Below are 25,524 nucleotides of genomic sequence, written 5' to 3' on the forward strand. Positions count from 1 at the left end.
TCCGTGCCCCAGTGAGGTCACCCAGGGAAAATTATAAGGCTAGGAGGCTCAATCAGGTGGCATTCACACCTGGGGGACACAGCGTATACCATCCATGCTGTGGACTGAATCTTTGCCTTTGGGAACCCCTTCCCCACCAACCATCTACACATGGCTTGCCAGTAACTGAAATATGTAAGTCTTCACTTTAATCCCTTTTGTTTTATTATTGTCTGTAAATATTGTAATTGTCCAAATTTTTAACCTCTTTTTATACTTTTGTAAACACTGCCTATTCTTTTTGGAGTAAAATATAAAGCTTTACTAGCTTTGTTCTCCTTGCTCTAATCGTATCCCAACGTTCACCGACTAAGTCAACACTACTGATTGGGTTGGCTCCTGTCCCGATATTAATTAAAATCAGCGAAAAGGAGATAAATCCAGCGAGCCAAGTTTGAAGTACTTAAAAAAATCTTCTTCTTTATTTCAAACATAGATTAAAAATATTTATCCATAGCATCTATGTTTGAAATAAAGAAGAAGATTTTTTAAGTACTTCAAACTTGGCTCGCTGGATTTATCTCCTTTTCGCAATTATTGTTGGCAAGAGCTCCTGTCATTTATCCGTTGCTGAGAGCCTACACAGTATAGCAGCTTATCTTTTGAACCAACCGGGTAAGCTGGCATTTTTTCTTTTTTAATTAAAATCAGGAGCTGGTGGCAGTGTAGGGTGTTCTGGGGTATTGGGGAGACCCTGGGAGTGACGGACAGAGTTTGATAAATGTATATCCCGCCTGGGACCGGGAATAGTCATATCGCCCTCACTGGTAGCGTGTCCAATTGGCAGTACGCAGCAAGGCAGCCTTTCTGGTGACTACTTATCCTAGGTGCAGTTCCCTGAATAACCTGAGGGTAAGGGGGCACCAGAGGGCTGCAAGTTCCAAACTGGAATTGGAAAGTGGGATATGCAAATAAATCCCCTCCTGTGGCGACAGTCTGCGAATCTGGGCTGCAGTGGGAACAGCGACCCGACTAACCCCGAGACCCTTAACCCCTATACAGGGATCTGGAATTGTAGCAAGGCCCAGGGGATAGCTGTCTAGAGGAGCAGTGGACTAGAGCAGGACGGCCGACAAGGGGTTAAAACAAAAACCCGTAATCGTGGTCCGGAGGCAGGAGTTGGAGGCCGGCGGGCAGCAGAGGTACAAAATCAGCAGGCAGAAGAAGGGTCTAAAGTCTGGGCCAAGGTCAGTAAAAAACCAGGAGGGCAGCAAAGGTACAAAATCAGCAGGCAGAAGAAGGGTCAGGAATCCAAACTAAGATCAGCGTCAAAAATCGGGAGAGAGGCAGAGGTACAAAAACGGCAGGCAATAGAATGGTCAGAAATCCAGGCTGAGGTCAGAGTTAACTATAGCAAATCACACAGTAGCACGCAGGGGAACCAAGAATATATCCGGCGGCTTGCAAGACCAGTCCCAAGGTATTTGAGGGATCAGGTCACCCCTCACAGGTTCCCGGACTGGTGATGTCATTAGGACCGCCCCCAGGACTAGGCCAGATGGTGATGTAGTAACCCCCTGATGACTGACAGAGGGGCGGAGCCTGCACCCACCTGATGCCTGCGCAGGAGCCCCTTCTCTGTCACCACCACCACCCACGGGCGAACTGCGGCACCTCCCCGTGGCCGAGACAGGAACAGCCATCCCCGAGTCTGACGGCGACGTGACAGACCGGCGCCTCCTAGTGGCCGAGGCCGGAACAGCAGACACCGAGTCTGACAGCGACGTGACAGTACCCTCCCCTCCAAGAGGGGCCTCCGGACCCTGAAAACCCGGTTTGACAGGGTGAAGGAGGTGACACCTTCTAATTAACCCCTTGGCATGGATGTCACTAGCGGGGACCCAGGACCTCTCCTCTGGACCGTAGCCCTTCTAATGCACCAAATATTGCACGTACCCTCTCACCAAACGGGAATCAAGGATACCCTGGAATTCATACTCCAAGGCACCCTTGACCAAAACTGGAGGAGGAGGGGACTGGATGAATTGGGGAGCGGTACATCTTGAGGAGGGATTTGTGGAAAACACTGGGTATTTTAAAAGACTCAGGGAGCTTTAAACAAAAGGCTACCGGGTTAATTACCACTAATATCTCATAGGGACCAATAAACCTGGGACCCAGTTTGGCAGATGGCACCTTAAGCTTAATGTTCTTGGCAGACAGCCAAACTTTGTCCCCAACTCCTAGGTGTGGCCCCTTGGACCGCCGTCTATTTGCGGCCGAAGCCTGCCTGACCTGGGACCCTTTCAAGTTTGTGTTCACCTCCGACCAGATTGTCCTTAAGTGATGTATGGATTTCTCTACCCCCGGGAGCTCCAATATCTTGGCCGAAAGTGAACCAAAACGTGGGTGCAAACCATGATTGCAGAAGAATGGGGTGGTTTTGATGGATTTCTGGTATTGGTAATTTAGGGCGAATTCGGCTAACGGGAGATGTTCCACCCAATCGGACAGATGTTCCGAGACATAGCAGCGGAGATACAGCTATAGGGCCTGGTTGGTGCGCTCAGTTTGACCACTGGTCTCAGGGTGGTAAGCGGAGGAGAAGGATAATTCAACGCCAATGCGTTTGCAGAATGCCCTCCAGAATTTAGAAACGAACTGGGTACCTCGGTCGGACACGATATTCACTGGAGCGCCATGCAGTCGTATTACGTGAGTAATGAACAACTTACTCAAAGCTTCTGAATTAGGTAGTCCAGACGGGAACAAAATGTTACTGCTTACTGAACCTGTCCACCACCACCCAGATACATGTCTTCCCTTCTGAGGGCGGTAGGTCAGTAATGAAGTCCATGGAGATGTGGTTCCATGGACTCTCTGGGGCGGGCAAGCACTGGAGCCAGCCGGCAGGCCGATTATGGGGGGACTTGGCGCGAGCACAGATTTCGCAAGCTAGTACGTAATCTTTACAGTCCTTAACTACCGTCGGCCACCAAAAATTCCTAGTCACTAGTCTGGTGGGCTTATCGACACTAGGATGGCCTGCCAAGACAGAGTCATGCGACTCCTTCAGAACTTGTAGACGAAACGGGGCTGGAACAAACAATTTCTGGGGGGACGTCGTGTCAGGGGCTGGTTCTGAGGACCTACGGTTCTCCTTCAGAAGGTCCAGAGACACTGCCCACACAACTATCCCATTGGCCAGTATTGGAACTGGTTCCGAGACCTCGGCCTGTGAGGGGCAGAAACTTCGAGAGAGGGCATCAGCCCTTACATTTTTAGTCCCTGGACGAAACGTGATCACAAAGTTAAACCTTGAGAAGAACAAAGCCTGCCTAGTATTCAGTCGTTTAGCTGACTCCAAGTAGGTCAGGTTCTTGTGATCTGTGATCACTGTAATCTTGTGTTTAGCACCTTCGAGGAAGTGGCGCCATTCCTCGAAGGCCCATTTTATGGCCAACAATTCCCGATTCCCTATCTCATAATTTTTCTCAGTAGAAGAGAATTTTCGGGAAAAGAAGGCACATGGACGGAGTTGAGTGAGGGAGGCAGTGCCTTGGGAAAGCACTGCCCATACTCCAACCTCAGAGGCGTCGACCTCTCCCACAAAGGGGCGGTCTAGATCAGGCTGGATTAATATCGGGTTGGCAGAAAAACAATCCCTTAAAACAAAAAATGCCTGAAGTGCCTCAGACTTCCAATTAACCACGTCTGCCCCCTTCTGGGTCAAATCCGTGAGCGGTTTGGTGACCTCAGAGAAGCCTTTGATAAATTTACGGTAGTAATTTGTAAATCCCAAGAATCGCTGCAGCGCTTTTAGAGTTTTGGGTTGCACCCATTCTCTAATGGGTCGGATCTTGGCAGGATCCATGCGGAACCCCTTAGCAGAAATCATGTACCCCAAAAATTGTACCTCCTCAGCCATAAAAACACACTTTTACAGCTTGGCAAATAGAGAATGTTCTCGAAGTCTCTGGAGCACAGAACAGACATGTTGCGGGTGTGTAAGAACATCAGCAGAGTAGATCAGGATGTCCTCTAAATAAACCACTACATATACCCCACAGATATCCCTGAAGATATCATTCACAAAGTTTTGGAACACGGCAGGTGCGTTACTTAACCCGAACGGCATAACAAGATACTCAAAATGACCAAGGGGTGTGTGCGTTTAGCGGTTTTCCACTGATCTCCCTCTCTTATGCGGACCAGATTGTAAGCTCCCCGGAGATCAAGCTTAGTAAACCAACGGGCTCCCAGTAGTTGATTAAAAAGATCAGGGATGAGTGGAAGCGGATACTGATTTTTTTTTTACAGTAATAGCGTTCAGCTCACGATAATCAATACATGGTCTGAGTCCACCATCTTTTTTTCTACAAAGAAAAACCCAGCCCCTACAGGTGAAGTGGATGGTCTAATAAAGCCTTTTTGTAGGCTGTCTGCTATGTAGTCATACATGGCCTGACGCTCTGGACCAGAGAGATTAAATATTCTGCCCTTAGGGAGACGGGAACCTGGGACCCAGTCTATAGGACAGTCATACTCTCTATGAGGAGGTAATTTCTCAGACTCCACTATGGAAAAGACATCCTCATAGTCCCTGAATGCATATGGTATAAAGGGTGTTTTAATTTCAATTTGGTTCACTGACAGCGACATACAGTTATTCTGACACTGTGGACTCCAGCGCACGATATCACCTTGGTGCCAGTCAATAACAGGGTTATGCTGGCGCAACCATGGCATACCTAAAACAACTGCATCTGATAAATTGTGAATAACAAAAAACGACATCTGTTTGGTGTGTAATGTCCCCACTGACATAGCAATTTCTGTAGTGACAAATTCCACTCCACCTTGGATAATAGATGTACCATTAATTGCAGTGGTGTGAACAGGGGCATTAAGCCTTAGCAGAGGTACACCAAGATTCCTTGTAAGCAAAAAATCCATAAAGTTGCCTGCAGAACCACAATCCACATAAGCCTTCACACACAGAGAATTCTTAGAAAATGAGAGACGGGTAACAAAACTTTAGCCGCATTTGCGGGCAATACCTGAGCCTCTGGGCCAGCATGCTCAGAGCTGCCCAGAGGCCGATGTCCCAGGAATGTGGATATCTGACGCCCAGCATTTCCCTTGAAGTCTCCAGGCTGCAGCATGCTGGTATAGGAAGATAGGCAGGGCCGGACTGGGACTAAAATTCAGCCCTGGCATTTGAAGTTACACAGGCCCACTAGTCACATGGTGACTATATAATATCTTTGTACACTTGTAGTTTACAAGAAGTGAGAGGAGATTAACACGACTATATAACATGTAGTCACAGCTGTGTCCAGTATTTCAGCTCAGTCCTATTTATTGCTTTTAGGTACAGTACTCCTCCCAAATCTCTGTCCCCTTTTGTATGCATGATTACAGAATTCCTGGCAGAACTGCTCTCTATTGGGCAACCAGACCCCCTGGTCATAGCCGCCCCTATCATACCTCCCAACTTTTGAAGAAGGGAAAGATGGACAAAGACTGCGGCACGCGCAGCGCGCCGCTGCAAATTTTTTTCCACGCCCAGCCACACCCATTTCACAACTAGTCACACCCATGTCCACACCTAATCGCACCCATTTAGCACTGCTGATCACACTGACTGGCACTAAGGAAGAGAGAAAACAGAGAGAGAGAAAAAAGAAAACAGAGAGCGAGAAAGAAAGGGGAAAGAAAGAAAGAAAGAAAGAACAGTGAGAGACAAAGAAAGAAGTGAGAGACAGAGAGAACAAAGAGAGAAAGAGGGGAAAGAAAGAAAGAACAGAGAAAGACAGAACAGAGAGAGAAAGAAAGAAGTAAAGAAAAGAAAGAAAGAACAGAGAGAAAGAGAGGAAAGAAAAAGAAAGAGGGGAAGAAAGAACAGAGAGAAAAAAGAAAGATTAGAGAGAGAAAAAAAGAACAAAGAGAGAAAGAAAATGAGGGAAAGACAGAACAGAGAATGAAAGAACAGAGAAAGAAAAAGAGAGAAAGAAATAAAGAAAGATTCTACAAAGATACTATAGCAGCCCGGCTCCCATTGTAGTGCCCACCTGAGCCTCCCAGTGCAGGACATATCATGATCCGCTCACATGGCCGGCATCCCCGATTCCAAGGCGATCCTGCTGTCTGCGCTGTCGGAGGAGGACACAGTGATGGATCTGAAGCATTCCTGGTTCCGTCACAATCTCCTCAAGAAATTATCTCATTTCCGGTCAGCTTCCAGCACATCACTTCAGGTGGAACGTCATGTGTGTGTTTTAAAATGCTCCTCGGGGCTCCGCCGTGTACTCCTGTGTCCGTGGGAAAAGCCCGCTTTGTATGCTTTGTACACACTTGGCTCCGCTCCGTACATCCCGTACACATATGGCTCCACTCCATACACACACGGCTCCTCTCCGTCCACCTCGTACACGCGTGGCTCCTCTCCGTACACCTCGTACACACGTGGCTCCTCTCCGTACACCTCGTACACACGTGGCTCCTCTCCGTACACCTCGTACACACGTGGCTCCTCTCCGTACACCTCATACACACACGGCTCCTCTCCGTACACCTCATACACGCGCGGCTCCACCTCGTACACACACACGGCTCCGCTCCGTACATCTCGAACACACGGCTCCTCTCCGTCCACCTCGTACACGCGCTGCTCCTCTCCGTCCACCTCGTACACGCGCGGCTCCGCTCCGTCCACCTCGTACACATGGCTCCTCTCCGTACACCTCATACACACACGGCTCCTCTCCGTACACCTCGTACACATGGCTCCTCTCCGTACACCTCATACACACACGGCTCCTCTCCGTACACCTCATACAAGCGCGGCTCCACCTCATACACCCACGGCTCCTCTCCGTACACCTCGTACACACGCGGCTCCTCTCCGTACACCTCGTACACACGCGGCTCCGCTCCGTACACCTCATACACACGGCTCCTCTCCGTACACCTCGTACACACTGCTCCGCTCCGTACACCTCGTACACACGCGGCTCCGCTCCGTACACCTCGTACACATGGCTCCTCTCCGTACACCTCATACACACACGGCTCCTCTCCGTACACCTCATACACGCGCGGCTCCACCTCATACACACACGGCTCCTCTCCGTACACCTCCGTACACACACGGCTCCTCTCTGTACACCTCGTACACACACGGCTCAGCTCCGTACACCTCGTACACACGCGGCTCAGCTCCGTACACCTCGTACACACGCGGCTCCGCTCCGTACACATCGTACACGCGCGGCTCCTCTCCGTACACCTCGTACACGCGCAGCTCCGCTCCGTCCACCTCGTACACATGGCTCCTCTCCGTACACCTCATACACACACGGCTCCTCTCCGTACACCTCATACACGCGCGGCTCCACCTCGTACACACACGGCTCCTCTCTGTACACCTCGTACACACACGGCTCCTCTCTGTACACCTCGTACACACACGGCTCCTCTCTGTACACCTCGTACACACACGGCTCAGCTCCGTACACCTCGTACACACGCGGCTCAGCTCCGTACACCTCGTACACACGCGGCTCAGCTCCGTACACCTCGTACACACGCGGCTCCGCTCCGTACACCTCGTACACGCGCGGCTCCGCTCCGTACACCTCGTACACGCGCGGCTCCTCTCCGTACACGCGCAGCTCCGCTCCGTCCACCTCGTACACACACGGCTCCGCTCCGTACACCTCGTACACACGGCTCTGCTCCGTACACCTCGTACACACACAGCTCTGCTACATCCACACTGTAAATCCTGACCCCACACATACTTACCTCAACCAGCACCATGACAACAGCAAAGCAGAGTCTTGCAGACGGTAGAGGCAAGGCTGAGCGCACAGGACCTGTGATGAGGTCACAGGAGGGGCGGAGTCAGGGGTGACATGATCGGGGGTCTGGACAAAGGCTCCTGATCATGTGACCCCCTGACTCCTCCCCTCCTGTGACCTCATCACAGGTCCTGCGAACAGAGCGAGCAGGCAAGCGAGTGCGACGCTGTGAGTGGCTGCGGGGGGGAGGGGGTCTCATGCTAAGGCGTGGTGGCTTATCTCCCTGCAGTGCGGGAGGAACTTGGAAACTATCACCGCCGTGCTGCAGAGGGCCGGCGGCAGGAGCCACAGTGGCCGCAGCAGCTGGCAAGCGGCCAGATGATCGGGCGCTGCCGCCCGCGGCCCACGTGACAGCGGCCCAGCGGGAAAATGCCCGGTTGGTTATATTGCCAATCCGGGCCTGAAGATAGGAGTGTTCCTTCAGGCTGTGCACTGAAGCAGGTGTTAGGCCAAGAAATCAGCTCAGGCAGGAGAATGGGAAAAAAAAAGTTCAGGAGACTGCTTTTATATATGATGGACATACATCCAAAAAGCAGTCTTCTGGGCCGGATATAAAGTGGCGACCGTCTGCGAATCTGGGCTGCAGTAGGAACAGCGCCCCGACTAACCCCGAGACCCGTAACCCCTATACAGGGATCTGAAATTGTAGCAAGGCCCAGAGGGTATCTGTCTAGAGGAGCAGTGGACCAGAGCAGGACGGCCGCCAAGGGGTTAAAACTAAAACCCGTAATCGTGGTCCGGAGGCAGGAGTCGGAGGCCAGCGGGCAGCAGAGGTACAAAATCAGCAGGCAGAAGAAGGGTCAGGAATCCAAGCTAAGGTCAGCGTCAAAAATCGGGAGAGAGGCAGAGGTACAAAAACGGCAGGCAATAGAATGGTCAGAAATCCAGGCTGAGGTCAGAGTTAACTATAGCAAATCACACAGTAGCACGCAGGGGAACCAAGAATATATCTGGCGGCTTGCAAGACCAGTCCCAAGATATTTGAGTGATCAGGTCATCCCTCACAGGTTCCCGGACTGGTGATGTCATTAGGACCGCCCCCAGGACTAGGCCAGATGGTGATGCAGTAACCCCCTGATGACTGACAGAGGGGCGGAGCCTGCGCCCACCAGATGCCTGCGCAGGAGCCCCTTCTCTGTCACCACCACCACCCATGGGTGAACCACGGCGCCTCCCCGTGGCCGAGGCAGGAACAGCCGTCCCTGAGTCTGATGGCGAAGTGACGGTCCAGTGCCTCCTAGTGGCCGAGACCGGATCAGCAGGCCCAGGGTCTGACGGTGACGTGACAGACCGGCGCCTCCTAGTAGCCGAGGCCGGAACAGCAGGCCCTGAGTCTGACCGCGACGTGACACCTCCTGAAGAACTGGGGGCAACCAAACACCCCCAGTTCATGACATATTGGTGGCAGCGATGGGATTCAAATATATTCCCCTGTGATTCATGACAGAGGGCGTCGCATGGATTAGCAGTACAATGAAGATGGCAAAACCATGTTGTTTGATTTCATTAAAATACTTTATTTTGGCTGTGTTTATTTAACCCTATAGGATTAGTAATGGATCCATTACTAAGCCGGGCTTGATGTCACCTTACAATACAAAGGTGACATCAATCCCCCAACTATTACCCAATATGCCACAGCTACATGGCAGTGGGAAGAGAGAGGCTAAGCGCCAGAATTGGCGCATCTTAGAGATGTGCCATTTCTGGGGAGGCTAAGAGCTGGTGTTTGTAGCTGGGGGGGGCAATATCCATGGCCCCTTCCTAGGCTATGAATATCAGCCTGCAGCTGTCTGCATAGCCTTTTCTGGCTATTAATTATAGGGGGACTCCACATCATTTTTTTTGGGGGCCCCCCTATTTTAATAGCCAGTAAAGGCTAAATATACAGCTGCAGGCTGATATTCATAGCCTGGGAAGATCCATGGGTATTACCCGCTTTCCAGGCTATAAACATCGGCCCCCAGTCGCTGGCTTTCCCTGTCTGGCGCAGAAAATTGAATGGGAGCCCATGCCATTTTTTTACCCTTCTTTCTAAATTTAACATACTGTGTTTAATGCAAATTTTATGTGTGTGTGTCTTTAACTCTTCATGTACCATTTTATTATGTTCATTACTAAACATCAGCCATGGTATTATATATCTATCTATAGATATAACTCTCTATTTATAGATATATACTCACTGGCCACTTTATTAGGTACACCATGCTAGTAAGGGGTTGGACCCCCTTTTGCCTTCAGAACTGCCTCAATTCTTCGTGGCAGAGATTCAACAAGGTGCTGGAAGCATTCCTCAGAGATTTTGGACCATATTGACATGATGGCATCACACAGTTGGCGCAGATTTGTCGGCTGCACATCCCTGATGCGAATCTCCCGTTCCACCACATCCCAAAGATGCTCTATTGGATTGAGATCTGGTGACTGAGGAGGCCATTTGAGTACAGTGAACTCATTGTCATGTTCAAGAAACCAATCTGAGATGATTCGAGCTTTATGACATGGCGCATTATCCTGCTGAAAGTAGCCATCAGATGTTGGGTACATTGTGGTCATAAAGGGATGGACATGGTCAGCAACAATACTCAGGTAGGCTGTGGCGTTGCAACGATGCTCAATTGGTACCAAGGGGCCCAAAGAGTGCCAAGAAAAAATTCCCCACACCATGACACCACCACCACCAGCCTGAACCGTTGATACAAGGCAGGATGGATCCATGCTTTCATGTTGTTTACGCCAAATTCTGACCCTACCATCCGAATGTCGCAGCAGAAATCGAGACTCATCAGACCAGGCAACGTTTTTCCAATCTTCTACTGTCCAATTTCGATGAGCTTGTGCAAATTGTAGCCTCAGTTTCCTGTTCTTAGCTGAGAGGAGTGGTACCCAGTGTGGTCTTCTGCTGCTGTAGCCCATCTGCCTCAAAGTTCGACGCACTGTGCGTTCAGAGATGCTCTTCTGCCTACCTTGGTTGTAACGGGTGGCAATTTGAGTCACTGTTGCCTTTCTATCAGCTCGAACCAGTCTGCCCATTCTCCTCTGACCTCTGGCATCAACAAGGCATTTCCGGCCACAGAACTGCCGCTCACTGGATTTTTTTTCTTTTTCGGACCATTCTCTGTAAACCCTAGAGATGGTTGTGCGTGAAAATCCCAGTAGATCAGCAGTTTCTGAAATTCTCAGACCAGCCCTTCTGGCACCAACAATCATGCCACGTTCAAAGGCACTCAAATCACCTTTCTTCCCCATACTGATGCTCGGTTTGAACTGCAGGAGATTGTCTTGACCATGTCTACATGCCTAAATGCACTGAGTTGCCGCCATGTGATTGGCTGATTAGAAATTAAGTCTTAACACACAGTTGGACAGGTGTACCTAATAAAGTGGCCAGTGAGTGTATATCTATAGATAGATAGATCTATGGATAGATAAATAGATATATCTATCCATATATCTATCTATAGATCTATAATTCTATTGATCTATCTATCGATAGATATAAGCAAAATAATGATCAGCACTCCCTAATGTGAACACGTGTAAGCTGCAAAAACTGCATAATATAGATAAAAAAGAACACAGCAGCACATGTGCATGCATCTAGGCCATGTGAAAACAAAGAAAAACATTAAAAGCATTCAATTTAGATTAAACTTCTCAAAATTTTCCACAATTTTTTTTCAAATTTTTTTTTACTTCCAGTAATAGATGAAAAATGAAGGTTCTTAGTGCACAAATTGGCCAATTCATGTAAGCCCATCAACCACGGCAAGGTGACCTCCCTCTGATGGGTCCCTGCTCTATAATATAAGCCAATTCTGGGCCACCAGCCTACAATTTTGGACCAACATGTCACTACCTGGCTAAGTCTACAATTTATGGGCAGGTAGAGCTGATTGTGGCACCTGCAAGGCCAATGGGAGGAGTGCAAGATCAGACTGGAGGCAGCCAGCATCCAGTAATACGCAAAAAAAAAAACCGCTCAGCACCTACTAGTGTGAACACGTGCAAACTGTGAAAACTGCATAATATAGACAGAAAAGAACACAGCAGCACATGTGAACAAAAACTGTCCTGCTGTGTTCTTTTTTGTCTATCTATAGATGTTCACTTATATTTGTTTTGTGTACATTGTATGTGAACATGGTATGTGATGACATGGGATTGAATGGAGTATGTAAAAGAAGAGGTTGGACAAAAATGACATCAAAATTAATTTTTTTTGTTAAATAATAGATCTTTATTTAGCTTACAAAAACCCAGACAAATCTGCATGAAAATCCGCATCAAAAACACACAGATCTTCTGCCAAGAGAGGAAGAATCTGCGCAGAAAATTCCACAGGCAAATCCGCAACGTGTGCACATACCCTTAATGTTCCTTATTTCTAGCAGGAAAGATGTATATCTCTGTGCCGTGTTAGCCAGACAATCTGCAGCTTTCACTTTCGCTTCCTCCAGCTCTCACCTCTCCGTCCTCCCTCTGCCCGGTAACTGCTGATCAGCGGGAGATTCCTGCTCCTATTGGAGGACGCTGCAGCTCCCGTCCAATCAGCGCTGAGCTCCGCCCTCCAGTGACTGTGATATTGTTACTTTGTGTCTTTCTTGGGTGACACTTACCTTCTTCTCCTCCTCGGGGTCCCCCCATATATCTGCAGGAGGATGTGGCCCCTCATTGTGCTTCTCCTTCACGTGTCTGCAGTGTGTTCTGGTGAGTATGGAGGGTGATCAGTGATTGCTCCTGATCGCAGAGGATTATTACGTCTTATTTATGTCGTCTGTTGTGATTGGAGTTTATGGATCAATGTGTTGTCTTCTAGAAGAGGCAGAAATCCACTAGAGAAGCTGCGCCTGTGGTGGGCGCCATAGTGAGGAGGACATGGCGCTGTTTCTGGGGTCTCCGCGTCGGCTGAGGCTGAAGTCGGTTTCTTGTTCTCTTTTATTATTTACAAGTTTAATTATGAGCAAAACCGACCTCAATAATAGAATCCACTGCAGTGCGGGGCCCGGAGGTGACTACACTGCAGTGCGGGGCCCGGAGGTGAATCCACTGCAGTGCGGGGCCCAGAGGTGACTCCACTGCAGTGCGGGGCCCGGAGGTGACTCCACTGCAGTGCGGGGCCCGGAGGTGACTCCACTGCAGTGCGGGGCCCGGAGGTGATTCCACTGCAGTGCGGGGCCCGGAGGTGACTCCACTGCAGTGCGGGGCCCGGAGGTGACTCCACTGCAGTGCGGGGCCCGGAGGTGACTCCACTGCAGTGCGGGGCCCGGAGGTGAATTCACTGCAGTGCGGGGCCCGGAGGTGAATTCACTGCAGTGCGGGGCCCGGAGGTGAATTCACTGCAGTGCGGGCCCGGAGGTGACTACACTGCAGTGCGGGGCCCGGAGGTGAAAACACACCTGAAAGTGGCTACATAGTCTATAGAAGAGGCTCAGAAATGGCCCCAAAGGGGCGAATCACAGGGTAAATGATGTTGGGCCACTGATCTCACCAGTGATCACACAGAAGGGAGGGATCAGAGATGGCCCCAATGACCTCCTGGCCGAATAACATCACAGCGGGAAATCACCACTTATTAGTGACTCCAATAAGTGACTTGTGTGTGTAAAGGGTTAATGACTGTGGAGATCACAATCCGCTCCTCTCGGCCGCTCTCTGTGGATCCCGGCATCACAGCCGGTGAGATCCATTGTGCCGGGGATCGCGGTGATGGGGGAGATCAGCGGCACACAGTGATTTCTCTCTCTGAGCTCCGGTTGCTCCTTCACAATAGGGGACAATTGTCCGTTTGCCTCTGATGCAGATTTTCGGCTCAGACCCCGTTTGGGCCGGGTACAGAGACCTGATGATGATTCTTGGCGTCTCCTCTGTGTGATTGATGGGAGATCAGTGACTGAAGGTCACAACCCTTGGAAAACACCAGAGACTTATGTGAGTCTGGGACAATTCACCGTCTGACACTTTGAGGCCATTTTTGTGCCTCTTATATATTTTCCAGCTGTTTTCCTGTGTGTTCCCCTCCGGGCGCCGCACTGCCGTGGATTCTATTATTGGGAGAACATTTCTCCTTATTAAACTTGTAAAAAAAAACAAAAAAAAAGAAAAATTTACAAATGAGAAAATGAACAAATAAGAAACCGACTCTCTCCTCGCTTCCTCCAGCTCTCACCTCTCCGTCCTCCCTCTGCCTGGTAACTGCTGAGCAGCGGGAGATTCCTGCTCCTATTGGAGGATGCTGCACCTCCCGTCCAATCAGCGCTGAGCTCCACCCTCCAGTGTACAGTGACTGTGGTGCTGTTACAGTGTGTCAGTCCTGGGTGACACTGACCTTCTCCTCCTCGGGGTCCCCCCATATGTCCATCAGCCATGAGGTGGAAGGAAAGAAACGAGAATCACCGGCCGAGCCGCAGATAGTTTATTTATTTTACTCACTTTTATAGCACCATTAATTCCACAGCTTTACAGACATCATCGTCGCTGTCCCCATTGGGGCTCACAATCTACATTCCCTATCAGTATGTCTTTGGAGTGTGGGAGGAAACCGAAAAACCTGGAGGAAACCCACCCAAACCCGGCGGGAACATACACACACCTTGCAGATGTTGTCCTTGTCTCCTTGCTAACCACTGAGCCACCGAGCTGGCCTATGTTACTCACTTATATAGCGCCATTAATTCCACAGCTTTACAGACAGCATCATCACTGTCCCCATTGGAGCTCACAATCTACATTCCCTATCAGGCTGTCTTTATAATGAAACCGGAGGAAACAGGAGGAAACCCACCCAAACACGGGGAGAACATACACACTAAATAACATTAATAATCCCCCAAACCCCGACCACAATGGGGAACAAGAAAAAACTGGAGAAAATGTAGAAGAGACGGAAAAAAAAAATGGCAGAAAAAAAAGGATAATTAGGTGTAAATGGAAAACGAGTGAAAAAACACCAAAAGTTTACCAAAAAAAGGAACAAATACAATAATGATTCAGGCCCATAGTCTTTAGTGTGCAGAGAGCAGGATACATAAAAAGTGCACACAGGAAGCCGAGAGAGGTTCTGCAGCAGCTGCAGAGTGACCTGTACAGTACATAACCCCAGCTGCTGCAGAACATCTGTGAGGAACATAAAAGCCTCTGCTCTTGCTGTAACTCCCCACAGACTTTCACCCCTTACTGACATCTGCTGTACATGTACGGGGCAATGGGAAGAGCGTTCCCACAAACAACCGTACCTGTATGACGCGATGATAAAGAAAAAAAGTTAAATAAAGTTTATAAAAATGTGAAAAATAAAAAGAGAAAGTAAGAAAAAGAAAAGAGAAAATATTTTGCAAGTGAAAACGCTGTTTTATCTATAAAAAACGAAATTAAAGGGGAAGAAGTGCATATCTGGTATCAGCAGATCCGGAACACAGCGTCATATTATATAACATCTGATGAACACTGTAAAAAATAAAAATGCCAAAAATACCACACTGACACACAAAACATAGAATAAAAAGTGATCAAAAAAATCGCCTGCAATAAAAATGGTATCAAGAAAAATATCATCTTGTCCCGCAAGAAACAAGCCCTTACATACAGTTGTGGCCAAAAGTATTGACACCCCTGCAATTCTGTCAGATAATACTCAGTTTCTTCCTGAAAATGATTGCAAACACAAATTCTTTGTTATTATTATCTTCATTTAATTTGTCTTAAATGAAAAAACACAAAAAGAATTGTCCTAAAGCCAAATTGGATATAATTCCACACCAAACATAAAAAAGAGGGTGGACAAAAGTATTGGCACTGTTCGAAAAATCACGTGATGCTTCTCTAATTTGTGTAATTAACAGCACCTGTAACTTACCTGTGGCACCTAACAGGTGTTGGCAATAACTAAATCACACTTGCAGCCAGTTGACATGGATTAAAGGTGACTCAACCTCTGTCCTGTGTCCTTGTGTGTACGACATTGAGCATGGAGAAAAGAAAGAAGACCAAAGAACTGTCTGAGGACTTGAGAAACCAAATTGGGAGGAAGCATGAGCAATCTCAAGGCTACAAGTCCATCTCCAAAGACCTGAATGTTCCTGTGTCTACCGTGCGCAGTGTCATCAAGAAGTTTAAAGGCCATGGTACTGTGGCTAACCTTCCTAGATGTGGACGGAAAAGAAAAATTGACAAGAGATTTCAACGCAAGATTGTGCGGATGTTGGATAAAGAACCTCGACTAACATCCAAACAAGTTCAAGCTGCCCTGCAGTCCGAGGGTACAACAGTGTCAACCCGTACTATCCGTCGGCGTCTGAATGAAAAGGGGCTGTATGGTAGGAGACCCAGGAAGACCCCACTTCTTACCCCGAGACATAAAAAAGACAGGCTGGAGTTTGCCAAAACTTACCTGAAAAAGCCTAAAACGTTTTGGAAGAATGTTCTCTGGTCAGATGAGACAAAAGTAGCTTTTTGGGCAAAGGCATCAACATAGAGTTTACAGGAGAAAAAAAGAGGCATTCAAAGAAAAGAACACGGTCCCTACAGTCAAACATGGCGGAGGTTCCCTGATGTTTTGGGGTTGCTTTGCTGCCTCTGGCACTGGACTGCTTGACCGTGTGCATGGCATTATGAAGTCTGAAGACTACCAACAAATTTTGCAGCATAATGTAGGGCCCAGTGTGAGAAAGCTGGGTCTCCCTCAGAGGTCATTGGTCTTCCAGCAGGACAATGACCCAAAACACACTTCAAAAAGCACTAGAAAATGGTTTGAGAGAAAGCACTGGAGACTTCTAAGGTGGCCAGCAATGAGTCCAGACCTGAATCCCATAGAACACCTGTGGAGAGATCTAAAAATGGCAGGTTGGAGAAGGCACCCTTCAAATATAAGAATGGTCTAAAATTCCAGCAGAGCATTGTAAGAAACTCATTGATGGTTACCGGAAGCGGTTGGTTGCAGTTATTTTGGCTAAAGGTTGTGCAACCAAGTATTAGGCTCAGGGTGCCAATACATTTGTCTGGCCCATTTTTGGAGTTTTGTGTGAAATGATCAATGTTTTGCTTCATTCTTTTTTTGTGTTCTTTCATTTAAGACAAATTAAATTAAGATAATAATACCAAAGAATTTGTGATTGCAATCATTTTCAGGAAGAAACTGAGTATTATCTGACAGAATTGCAGGGGTGTCAATACTTTTGGCCACAACTGTAGGTCTGTAGACAAAAAAACAAAAAAGCTACAGCTATCCGAGTATGAGGATGGAAAAACATTGTTTGTAACATATTGATTTTAGTGTGCGAAAGTGGCAAAACATAAAAAACCCTGTATTAGGGCTCATACTCACTGGAGATAAAAACGTGAGACACACACTATATATATATATATATATATATATATACTAGCTATGAACCTATGAACCCGTTCTACGCCCGGGTGGCGAGCATTTTTATTGGTAGATGGTCTCCCATTCTGGTATGTGCTGCCACCCTCCTATCCTGGTATACATGGTACCCCATTCTTCATCCTGGCATGCATGGTCCCCTCACCCCTTATCCTGGTATGCATGGCCCTCTCATCCCCAAATCCTGGTATGCATGGTCCTCTCACCCCCCTATCCTGGTATGCATGGTATCCTTCATCCCTCAATCCTGGTATGCATGGTCCTCTCACCCCCCAATCCTGGTATGCATGGTACTCCCTCATCCCTATCCTGGTATGCATGGTCCCCTCACCCCCTATCTTGGCATGCAGCGTACCCCTCATCCCCCAATCCTGGTATGCATGTTACTTCCTCATCCCCCAATCCTGGTATGCATGGTCCTCTCACCCCCCCTATCCTGGTATGCATAGTACCCCTCATCCCCCAATCCTGGTATGTATGGTCCCCTCACCCCCTATCCTGGTATGCATGGCCCCCTCACCCCTTATCCAGGTATGCATAGTCCTCTCATCCCCCAATCCTGGTATGCATGGTACCCCTCATCCCCCAATCCTGGTATGCATGGTCCTCTCACCCCCCAATCCTGGTATGCATGGTACTCCCTCATCCCTATCCTGGTATGCATGGTACTCCCTCATCCCTATCCTGGTATGCATGGTACACCTCACCCCCTATCTTGGTATGCATGTTACCGCTCATCCCCCAATCCTGGTATGTATGGTACTCCCTCATCCCTATCCTGGTATGTATGGTCGCCTCACCCCCTATCCTGGTATGCAGGGTACCCCTCATCCCCCAATCCTGGTATGCATATTACTTCCTCATCCCTATCCTGGTATGCAGGGTACCCCTCATCCCCCAATCCTGGTATGCATGGTCCTCTCACCCCCCTATCCTGGTATGCATGGTATCCTTCATCCCTGAATCCTGGTATGCATGGTCCTCTCACCCCCAATCCTGGTATGCATGGTACTCCCTCATCCCTATCCTGGTATGCATGGTACTCCCTCATCCCTATCCTGGTATGTATGGTCTCCTCACCCCCTATCCTGGTATGCAGCGTACCCCTCATCCCCCAATCCTGGTATGCATGTTACTTCCTCATCCCCCAATCCTGGTATGCATGGTCCTCTCACCCCCCTATCCTGGTATGCATGTTACTTCCTCATCCCCCAATCCTGGTATGCATGGTCCTCTCACCCCCCTATCCTGGTATGCATAGTACCCCTCATCCCCCAATCCTGGTATGTATGGTCCCCTCACCCCCTATCCTGGTATGCATGGCCCCCTCACCCCTTATCCAGGTATGCATAGTCCTCTTATCCCCCAATCCTGGTATGCATGGTACCCCTCATCCCCCAATCCTGGTATGCATGGTCCTCTCACCCCCCAATCCTGGTATGCATGGTACTCCCTCATCCCTATCCTGGTATGCATGGTACTCCCTCATCCCTATCCTGGTATGCATGGTACCCCTCACCCCCTATCTTGGTATGCATGTTACCACTCATCCCCCAATCCTGGTATGTATGGTACTCCCTCATCCCTATCCTGGTATGTATGGTCGCCTCACCCACTATCCTGGTATGCAGGGTACCCCTCATCACCCAAACCTGGTATGCATATTACTTCCTCATCCCTATCCTGGTATGCAGGGTACCCCTCATCCCGCCAATCCTGGTATGCATGGTACTCCCTCATCCCTATCCTGGTATGCATGGTCCTCTCACCCCCTATCCTGGTATGCATGGTACCCCTCATCCCCCAATCTTGGTATGCATGGTCCTCTCACCCCCCTATCCTGGCATGCATGGTCCCCCTCATCACCTATCCTGGTATGCATGGTACTCCCTCATCCCCCGATCCAGTTCTGAGGAGTGTGGGATTGTGCGGCCGTAATTGGCGCCTGATTTCGGCGCTACAACCCGCCGTCTTCTGACTTCACGGCAAATACCATGGTTATCTTTTGTGCCTGCTGTGTTGTCAGGAGAGGGCGGGTTGCTGCTCCGGAATCGGCGCCTGCGCATTCCTCTTTCTGGCGCCATTGTCTTGAAGACACACTGCAGTGTGTCTTCCCCAAAATGGCGCCGGAAAGCACGGACTGCACATGCGCCGCTTCCGGAGCAACAACCCGCCCTCTCCTGTCATCACAGCAAGACCCCGCGGCCACACCGAATCGGTAAGGTGTCGTGCCGGCGGGGGGGGGCGTCTACTGTGATCTCGGGGGGGGGGTGTCTTCCGCGATCTCCTGGGGGGGTGCGTCACTCTGTCTGGAGCCAGACTGCGCAGGCGCGTAGCGCTTGCGCAGTCTATAAAGGCTTCGGACAGAGTGAAGCTTAGCCCGTTATATTATATATATATATATATATATATATATATATATGTCACTGACATGTGTGTGTAGTATATATGTATGTATTCTATGTGTATATATATCTAGTGTTTTGTGAGCTGTCAGTGTTATTTAGAGATACATAGCAGAATAGGTGGTAATTCGTTTGTCGGCTTTCGTAAAATAACAGACAGCTCACAAAACACTAGATATATATACACATAGAATACATACACATATATGTATACACACACGTCAGTGACACACACACATATATATAATATATATATATAATATACAGTATATACATAATATATATTATATATCTGTAATATACTGTATACACAAAATATATATAATTTATATATCCATACTATATATATATATATATAATATATACAGTATATATTATATATATATATATACAGGGGTTGGACAAAATAATGGAAACACCTGGAAACATCAACAAAAGTTAGTTTAGTATGGTGTAGTTCCACCTTTTGCGGCGATTACAGCCTCGATTCTCCGAGGTATGGATTCATACAAGGTGTGAATTGTTTCCAAAGGAATTGTAGCCCATTCTTCAGTGAAAACACCCTCCAGTTCTTTTAACGACGATGGCGGCGGAAATCGACGTCTAACTTGAATCTCTAAAATCGGCCATAAATGATCAATAATGTTGAGGTCTGGGGATTGTGGAGGCCAGATGAGATGCTCAACTTCATTACAATGTCCCTCGTGCCATGCTTTAACGATTCCATCTGTATGAATTGGTGCATTATCATCCTGAAAGATGGCGTTCCCCTCCGGGAACAGTGCTTGAACCACAGGATGCACTTGGTCGCCCAAAATGCCTAAATAATCTCGGCTGTTAATTCTTCCATGAAACAAATCCAAAGTGGAAAAAAAAGAGCCGGGCTGAATAAACCACGCTGACCAGAAAAAAAAACGCACCTTCGGCAGTCCATATAATAAAAAACGTCTTTAGTACGCCTACGCGTTTCGTGGCACAACCAGCCACTTCATCATGCCCTGATGAAGTGGCTGGTTTTGCCACGAAACGCGTAGGCTTATTAAAGAAGTTTTTTATTATATGGACTGCCGAAGGTGCGTTTTTTTTCTGGTCAGCGTGGTTTATTCAGCCCGGCTCTTTTTTTTCCACTTTGGATTTGTTTCATTTACTACCAGCGGGATACCAGCGACGACCCGACTTTTATGAGTGATTCCCAGTTTGTTGTGACTCACACAACTTCAGCAGTGAGTCTAACTGATTGGGCTTGCTTGCTATTGTGGTTCTTCTAGACGATACACCCTATGTGCGCTTTCCATCTTTGTTTTTTCTAATTCTTCCATGAAGGGATATCATTAGCCCGGCGGATCTCCACGAAATAGCACCCCAGATCATCACAGAACCTCCGCCATGTTTTACGTTTGGGAGAAGGCAGTCTGGATGGAATGCTTCTTTCGGCTGTCTCCAAGCGTACACTCGGCCGGAGGTCGGAAATAGGGTAAACATGTTTCCACAGCTCGAGGGACCAATTCTGGAGGTTTCTACACCACTCTAAACGCTTGGAAACATTTGTCATTGAGAGCAGCGGTTTTCTAATTGCAGCTCTTCCGTGGAATCCAGATTTGTGCAGCTCCCAACGAACAGTTTTCATGGAAACTGGGTTCTGTAGGTGTTCATTGAGCTCAGCAGTGATTTTCGGAGCCGTGGTCTTGAGATCCTCTCTCACAATTCGCTTTAGAGTTCGACGGTCTCTCTCAGTCAACTTCGACTTTCGGCCGGACCTGTGCTTTGCTGCGGACATTTTTCCTTCTCTTTCAAACGCAGTCATTACTTTGGAGACAGCACCTCTTGACACGCCAAGCATTCGGGCACTTTCTGTTACACTAGTACCTGCCATACGAGCACCAACAATTTGGCCTCTTTGAAAATCCGAGAGGTCTGCCATTGGTATCAGGTTCTCATCAATGTTCTTACAATTATGCAAAACAAACCGTTAATTTACATACACATATCGCATAACACAAATAATCAACTACAAAACATTACCATATGTCACGGTTTGCATGTTTATAACATGTTCGAAGATTATGGATGCCAAAACGTTAGGTGTTTCCATTATTTTGTCCAACTCCTGTATATATATAATATATACACATAATATATAAATATATATGCACACATAAAATCATAAAATAATATACATTATATTGAAGATAGAGAATATATATATGCATATAATATAATATATTATATATACATATCATATATAATATAAACATAGTAAAAATATAATATATACATATCATACATAATATAAACATACTAAAAAAACAAAAAAAAAAAGAATATATATATATACACACACACACACACGTTAGTGGCAAATACAATTAGTCTAGTGTTGTTCTAAATTATGGACATGCACCTAATAAATAAAATGATTATTTCCTGGGACAAAAAGGCGTGTGGTCCCCCTATACTTTATAGACAGCAACACTATACTAATTATCTAATTATATTTGTCAACGATAATGTATATATATATATATGATATGTATGTATAATATATATATATATATATATTTATTTATATTGCACAGTAAGATTGAACAAAAGTCGTTAAATCAATTGTAGGCTTCTGTGAAAACATTACGGAACCCGACATGAAATGACACATGGTTTACATACAGTAAACCATTTTATTTCAATTAGTTTTTATATGTCTTTGACTAATAATTAGATTAGGGTATGTGTATAAAATTTGGGACATGTAGGTGTTAACCCCTTAATTTAATTCGCTGAAAAAAATTGCATGGGCTCCTGCGCAATTTGCTCCACTAGAGAGGGAAAGCCAGTGAGTGAGGGCAGATTTTAATAGCCATGAGAGGGACCATTGTTTTTGGCCCCCCTGGCTGCAAAAATCTGCCCCCAGACACCCCAGAAAAGGCGCATCTATAAGATGCGCCTTTTCTGGCACTTATCCTCTCTCATCCCACTCCCGTGTAGCGGTGGGATATGGGGTAATAAAGGGTTAATGTCACCTTGCTATTGAAAGATGATATTAAGCCAATTAATAATGGAGAGTAGTCAATAAGACACCTATCCATTATTAACCCTAGACTATTAAAGGGTTAAAAAACACAGACAGACATTAATTAAAATTCTTTTAATGAAATAAAGACACCAAGTTTTTGACCATATTTATTCCTCTGCTAATCCTTAAAAAAACATGGACCTGTAACAAAAATAAAACAAAAAAGCCACAATATACTTACCTCTCCACTGGTCAGTCAGGTCCCCCACTGCAATCCATCAGAAGGGGTTAAGTGGTTTACAATGGGACCGGTGCCAATGCGACCAGCCCGCTGTAAACCACTGCCAGAATTAATTAGTTCATCTCTGCGCAGCCTCACTGGCTGCCTGGAGATGAACTACTGAGAGTGGGAAAGTTTCTGCATTTTTTCCCACGCTCATCAGTTCACCTCAGGTCAGCCAGGGCCGACAACTGAGGTCATAAAACATTTCTGATATTTCTTATATTAATTTATTCTACCGACCTCCTGATATCCACAGCCGGATGGTGGAAGATTGTGGTTCATCTGCTGCAGTGTAGGAAAGAAAACTACATACCATATATACCTGAGTATAAGCCGACCCGAGTATAAGCCGAGGCACCTAATTTTGCCACTGAAAACTGGGTAAGCTTATTGACTCGAGTCTAAGCCGGGATTGTAATGACCCCTCATCCCTGTCCTGATATGTGGCTCCTCCCATCCTGTCCTGGTATGTGGCTCCCCCCATCCTGTCCTGATATATGGCTCCCTCATCCTGTCCTGGTATGTGTGGTCATGTGGTACCGCTCATTAAGGTAATGAATATGCGCTCCACGCCTAGGGGAGTGGAGATATGTGCATATTCATTACCTTATTGAGCAGTAACACGTGATCGCTCAGCACAGGAAGAGCTGCCGGCCCCGGAGCAATGAGGTGCAGGGATGGAGATCCGATCCAGCGACGACACCTCGAGGGCGAGTATGATGTCTTCTGTTAGCCGGCGCCTGCGGCTCTGTGCAACAGCCCCTGCTGCTCCCCCTTCCCCTGCCAGCAATGACTTGTATATAAGCCGAGGGGGGCGATGTCAGCACAAAAAAATGTGCTGAAAATCTCGGCTTATACACGAGTATATACAGTATGTACGCGTGTATCCTGTACATCCAGGTGTATCCTATTATTTTCATCCACTATGCTATTTATTTACTGCAGGATATTTAATCATTATGTTTCTGTCTCTTTTTTCTGTGCAGTGTCCGGTGTGAACGTGCCCTTACACTCAGCACGCACACCAGCTTATATCCCAGTTCATACCTTTCGGGTTTTTGCTGTCTGTTTGCATCATGTGCATATAATGGTGCAGCCTTTCCTGTGAGCTGGGCATTATATTGCTGTGGTCTCCCATGGCTGTGTCCACTAGTTGGGCTCAGTCGTTCTCAGCCCTTATCCACATGAATGTCACTTGACAAACGATAAGGTTTTTAATATTCGAGTTAGGACTGTCCCAATTACGGTCACCGTGGAGTGGTGGGATGGCTTACGCATTATTTTTTTTTTATCAAAAAACATTTTAACTAAGTACCATATATTATTTTCAAGCACAATGCTATTTATTTACTGCAGGGTATTTAACCCCTTATCGTTCAAGGATGGACATAGTCCGTCATGGCAGGATATCAGTTCCCGCACTATGATGGACTGTGTCTGTCCTGCATTTAAACTGTCACTGCTTGTAAACACACACTGACAGTTCGTGCCGACTGCTGTCACTGACAGCTGGGAGGCACGGGAAGATGTGCGGGGACCCTTGCCATTGGTCCCCGCACCCACAACTAGTGATGTGTCGTTCACGAACGATCCGACACAAAGAGCCGGCTCCCTGCTGTGAATGATGGGAGCCGGCACCCCAGTGAGAGCCACTAAAATCCTTGAATGGCTCTCACTGGGGTAAAATCCCGATGCTTGGCAGACGTAACCCCGCCCACCAGAAAGAAACTCCACCCACTTAGCAATCTAATTGGTTCCTAGCAAGTGGGCGGGTTTATGCGGTAGGTGGGCGGAGTTTCGGACGCCCGAACTCATGCAATAGGGATCCATTTAGGATCCAAAAAGAGCCGAAAAAGAGCCGGCTCTTTTTGGTGAGAGGAGCCATGAGAGCTGGATCACCAAAAAGAGCCGGACTGCCCATCACTACCCACGACGCTGTGATTGATCACAGCCCAGTCACTGCAGGAGCTCAGCGCTGCCGGTGCCTGAGCTTCCTGCACTAACAGCCAGGAGTGGTGTCCGCCCCTGACTGTTAGCCCCCTGTTTGCTGCAATCGGGCGCGATCGCAGCGTTCAGGGGGGAGGCAGAGGGTCGGGGGCTCCCTCTGATCGGCGTCCCCACGATGTAATTGCAGGGCGCGATCTCTGCCATGAGTACCCGGGGTTGCTATGACAACCCCCGAGTCATCCAGCTACGGAAAGCCTCTGAGACCATGCTCACAGCATGGTCTCAGAAGCTTTCTCCATAGGTATAATACATGCTGGAGCATTGCAATGTATTATACCATCAACCAAATTAAAAAAAAGTGAAAGTCACATAAAGGGACTAGGTTAAAAAAAGTACAACAAAAATTAACCCCTTACTGCCAGCTGACGAATAGTACATCAGCTGGCAGTATCCCCCGCTTTGATGAGCCCACCTCAAAGCCGCGACGTGTCATCTGTTATAAACAGCTGACATGTGCCCACAATAGGAGCGATCGGAATCGCGATCCGCCCACGCCTATTAACTAGTTAAATCCCGCTGTCAAACGCTGACAGCGGGCATTTAACTAGAGCTTCCAGTGCACAGCCGGAAATACGCGCATCGCCGACCCCTCC

The 25,524-nt window shown here is 47.6% G+C and overlaps 1 protein-coding gene across 2 annotated transcripts in view; it reads left to right on the top strand.

Moving 5' to 3' along the window:
- LOC141048425 (class I histocompatibility antigen, F10 alpha chain-like) overlaps positions 1-25,524 on the top strand; it is a 299,540-nt gene that overhangs the window by 185,646 nt on the left and 88,370 nt on the right. Inside the window, exon 1 of one of the 2 annotated variants that reach the window (XM_073543980.1) lies at positions 12,408-12,557. The exons of the other annotated variant lie outside the window; for it this stretch is intronic. Coding sequence (XP_073400081.1) covers positions 12,509-12,557 — 49 coding nt within the window. The 5' untranslated portion in view covers positions 12,408-12,508. Of the gene's footprint in view, positions 1-12,407; positions 12,558-25,524 lie in introns of those variants that run through there. 2 annotated transcript variants of the gene reach the window in all.

This window comes from Dendrobates tinctorius, unplaced genomic scaffold, assembly GCF_039654945.1.
Source record: "Dendrobates tinctorius isolate UK_male_01 unplaced genomic scaffold, ASM3965494v1 ptg000135l, whole genome shotgun sequence".
NCBI classification, from domain to species: domain Eukaryota; kingdom Metazoa; phylum Chordata; class Amphibia; order Anura; family Dendrobatidae; genus Dendrobates; species Dendrobates tinctorius.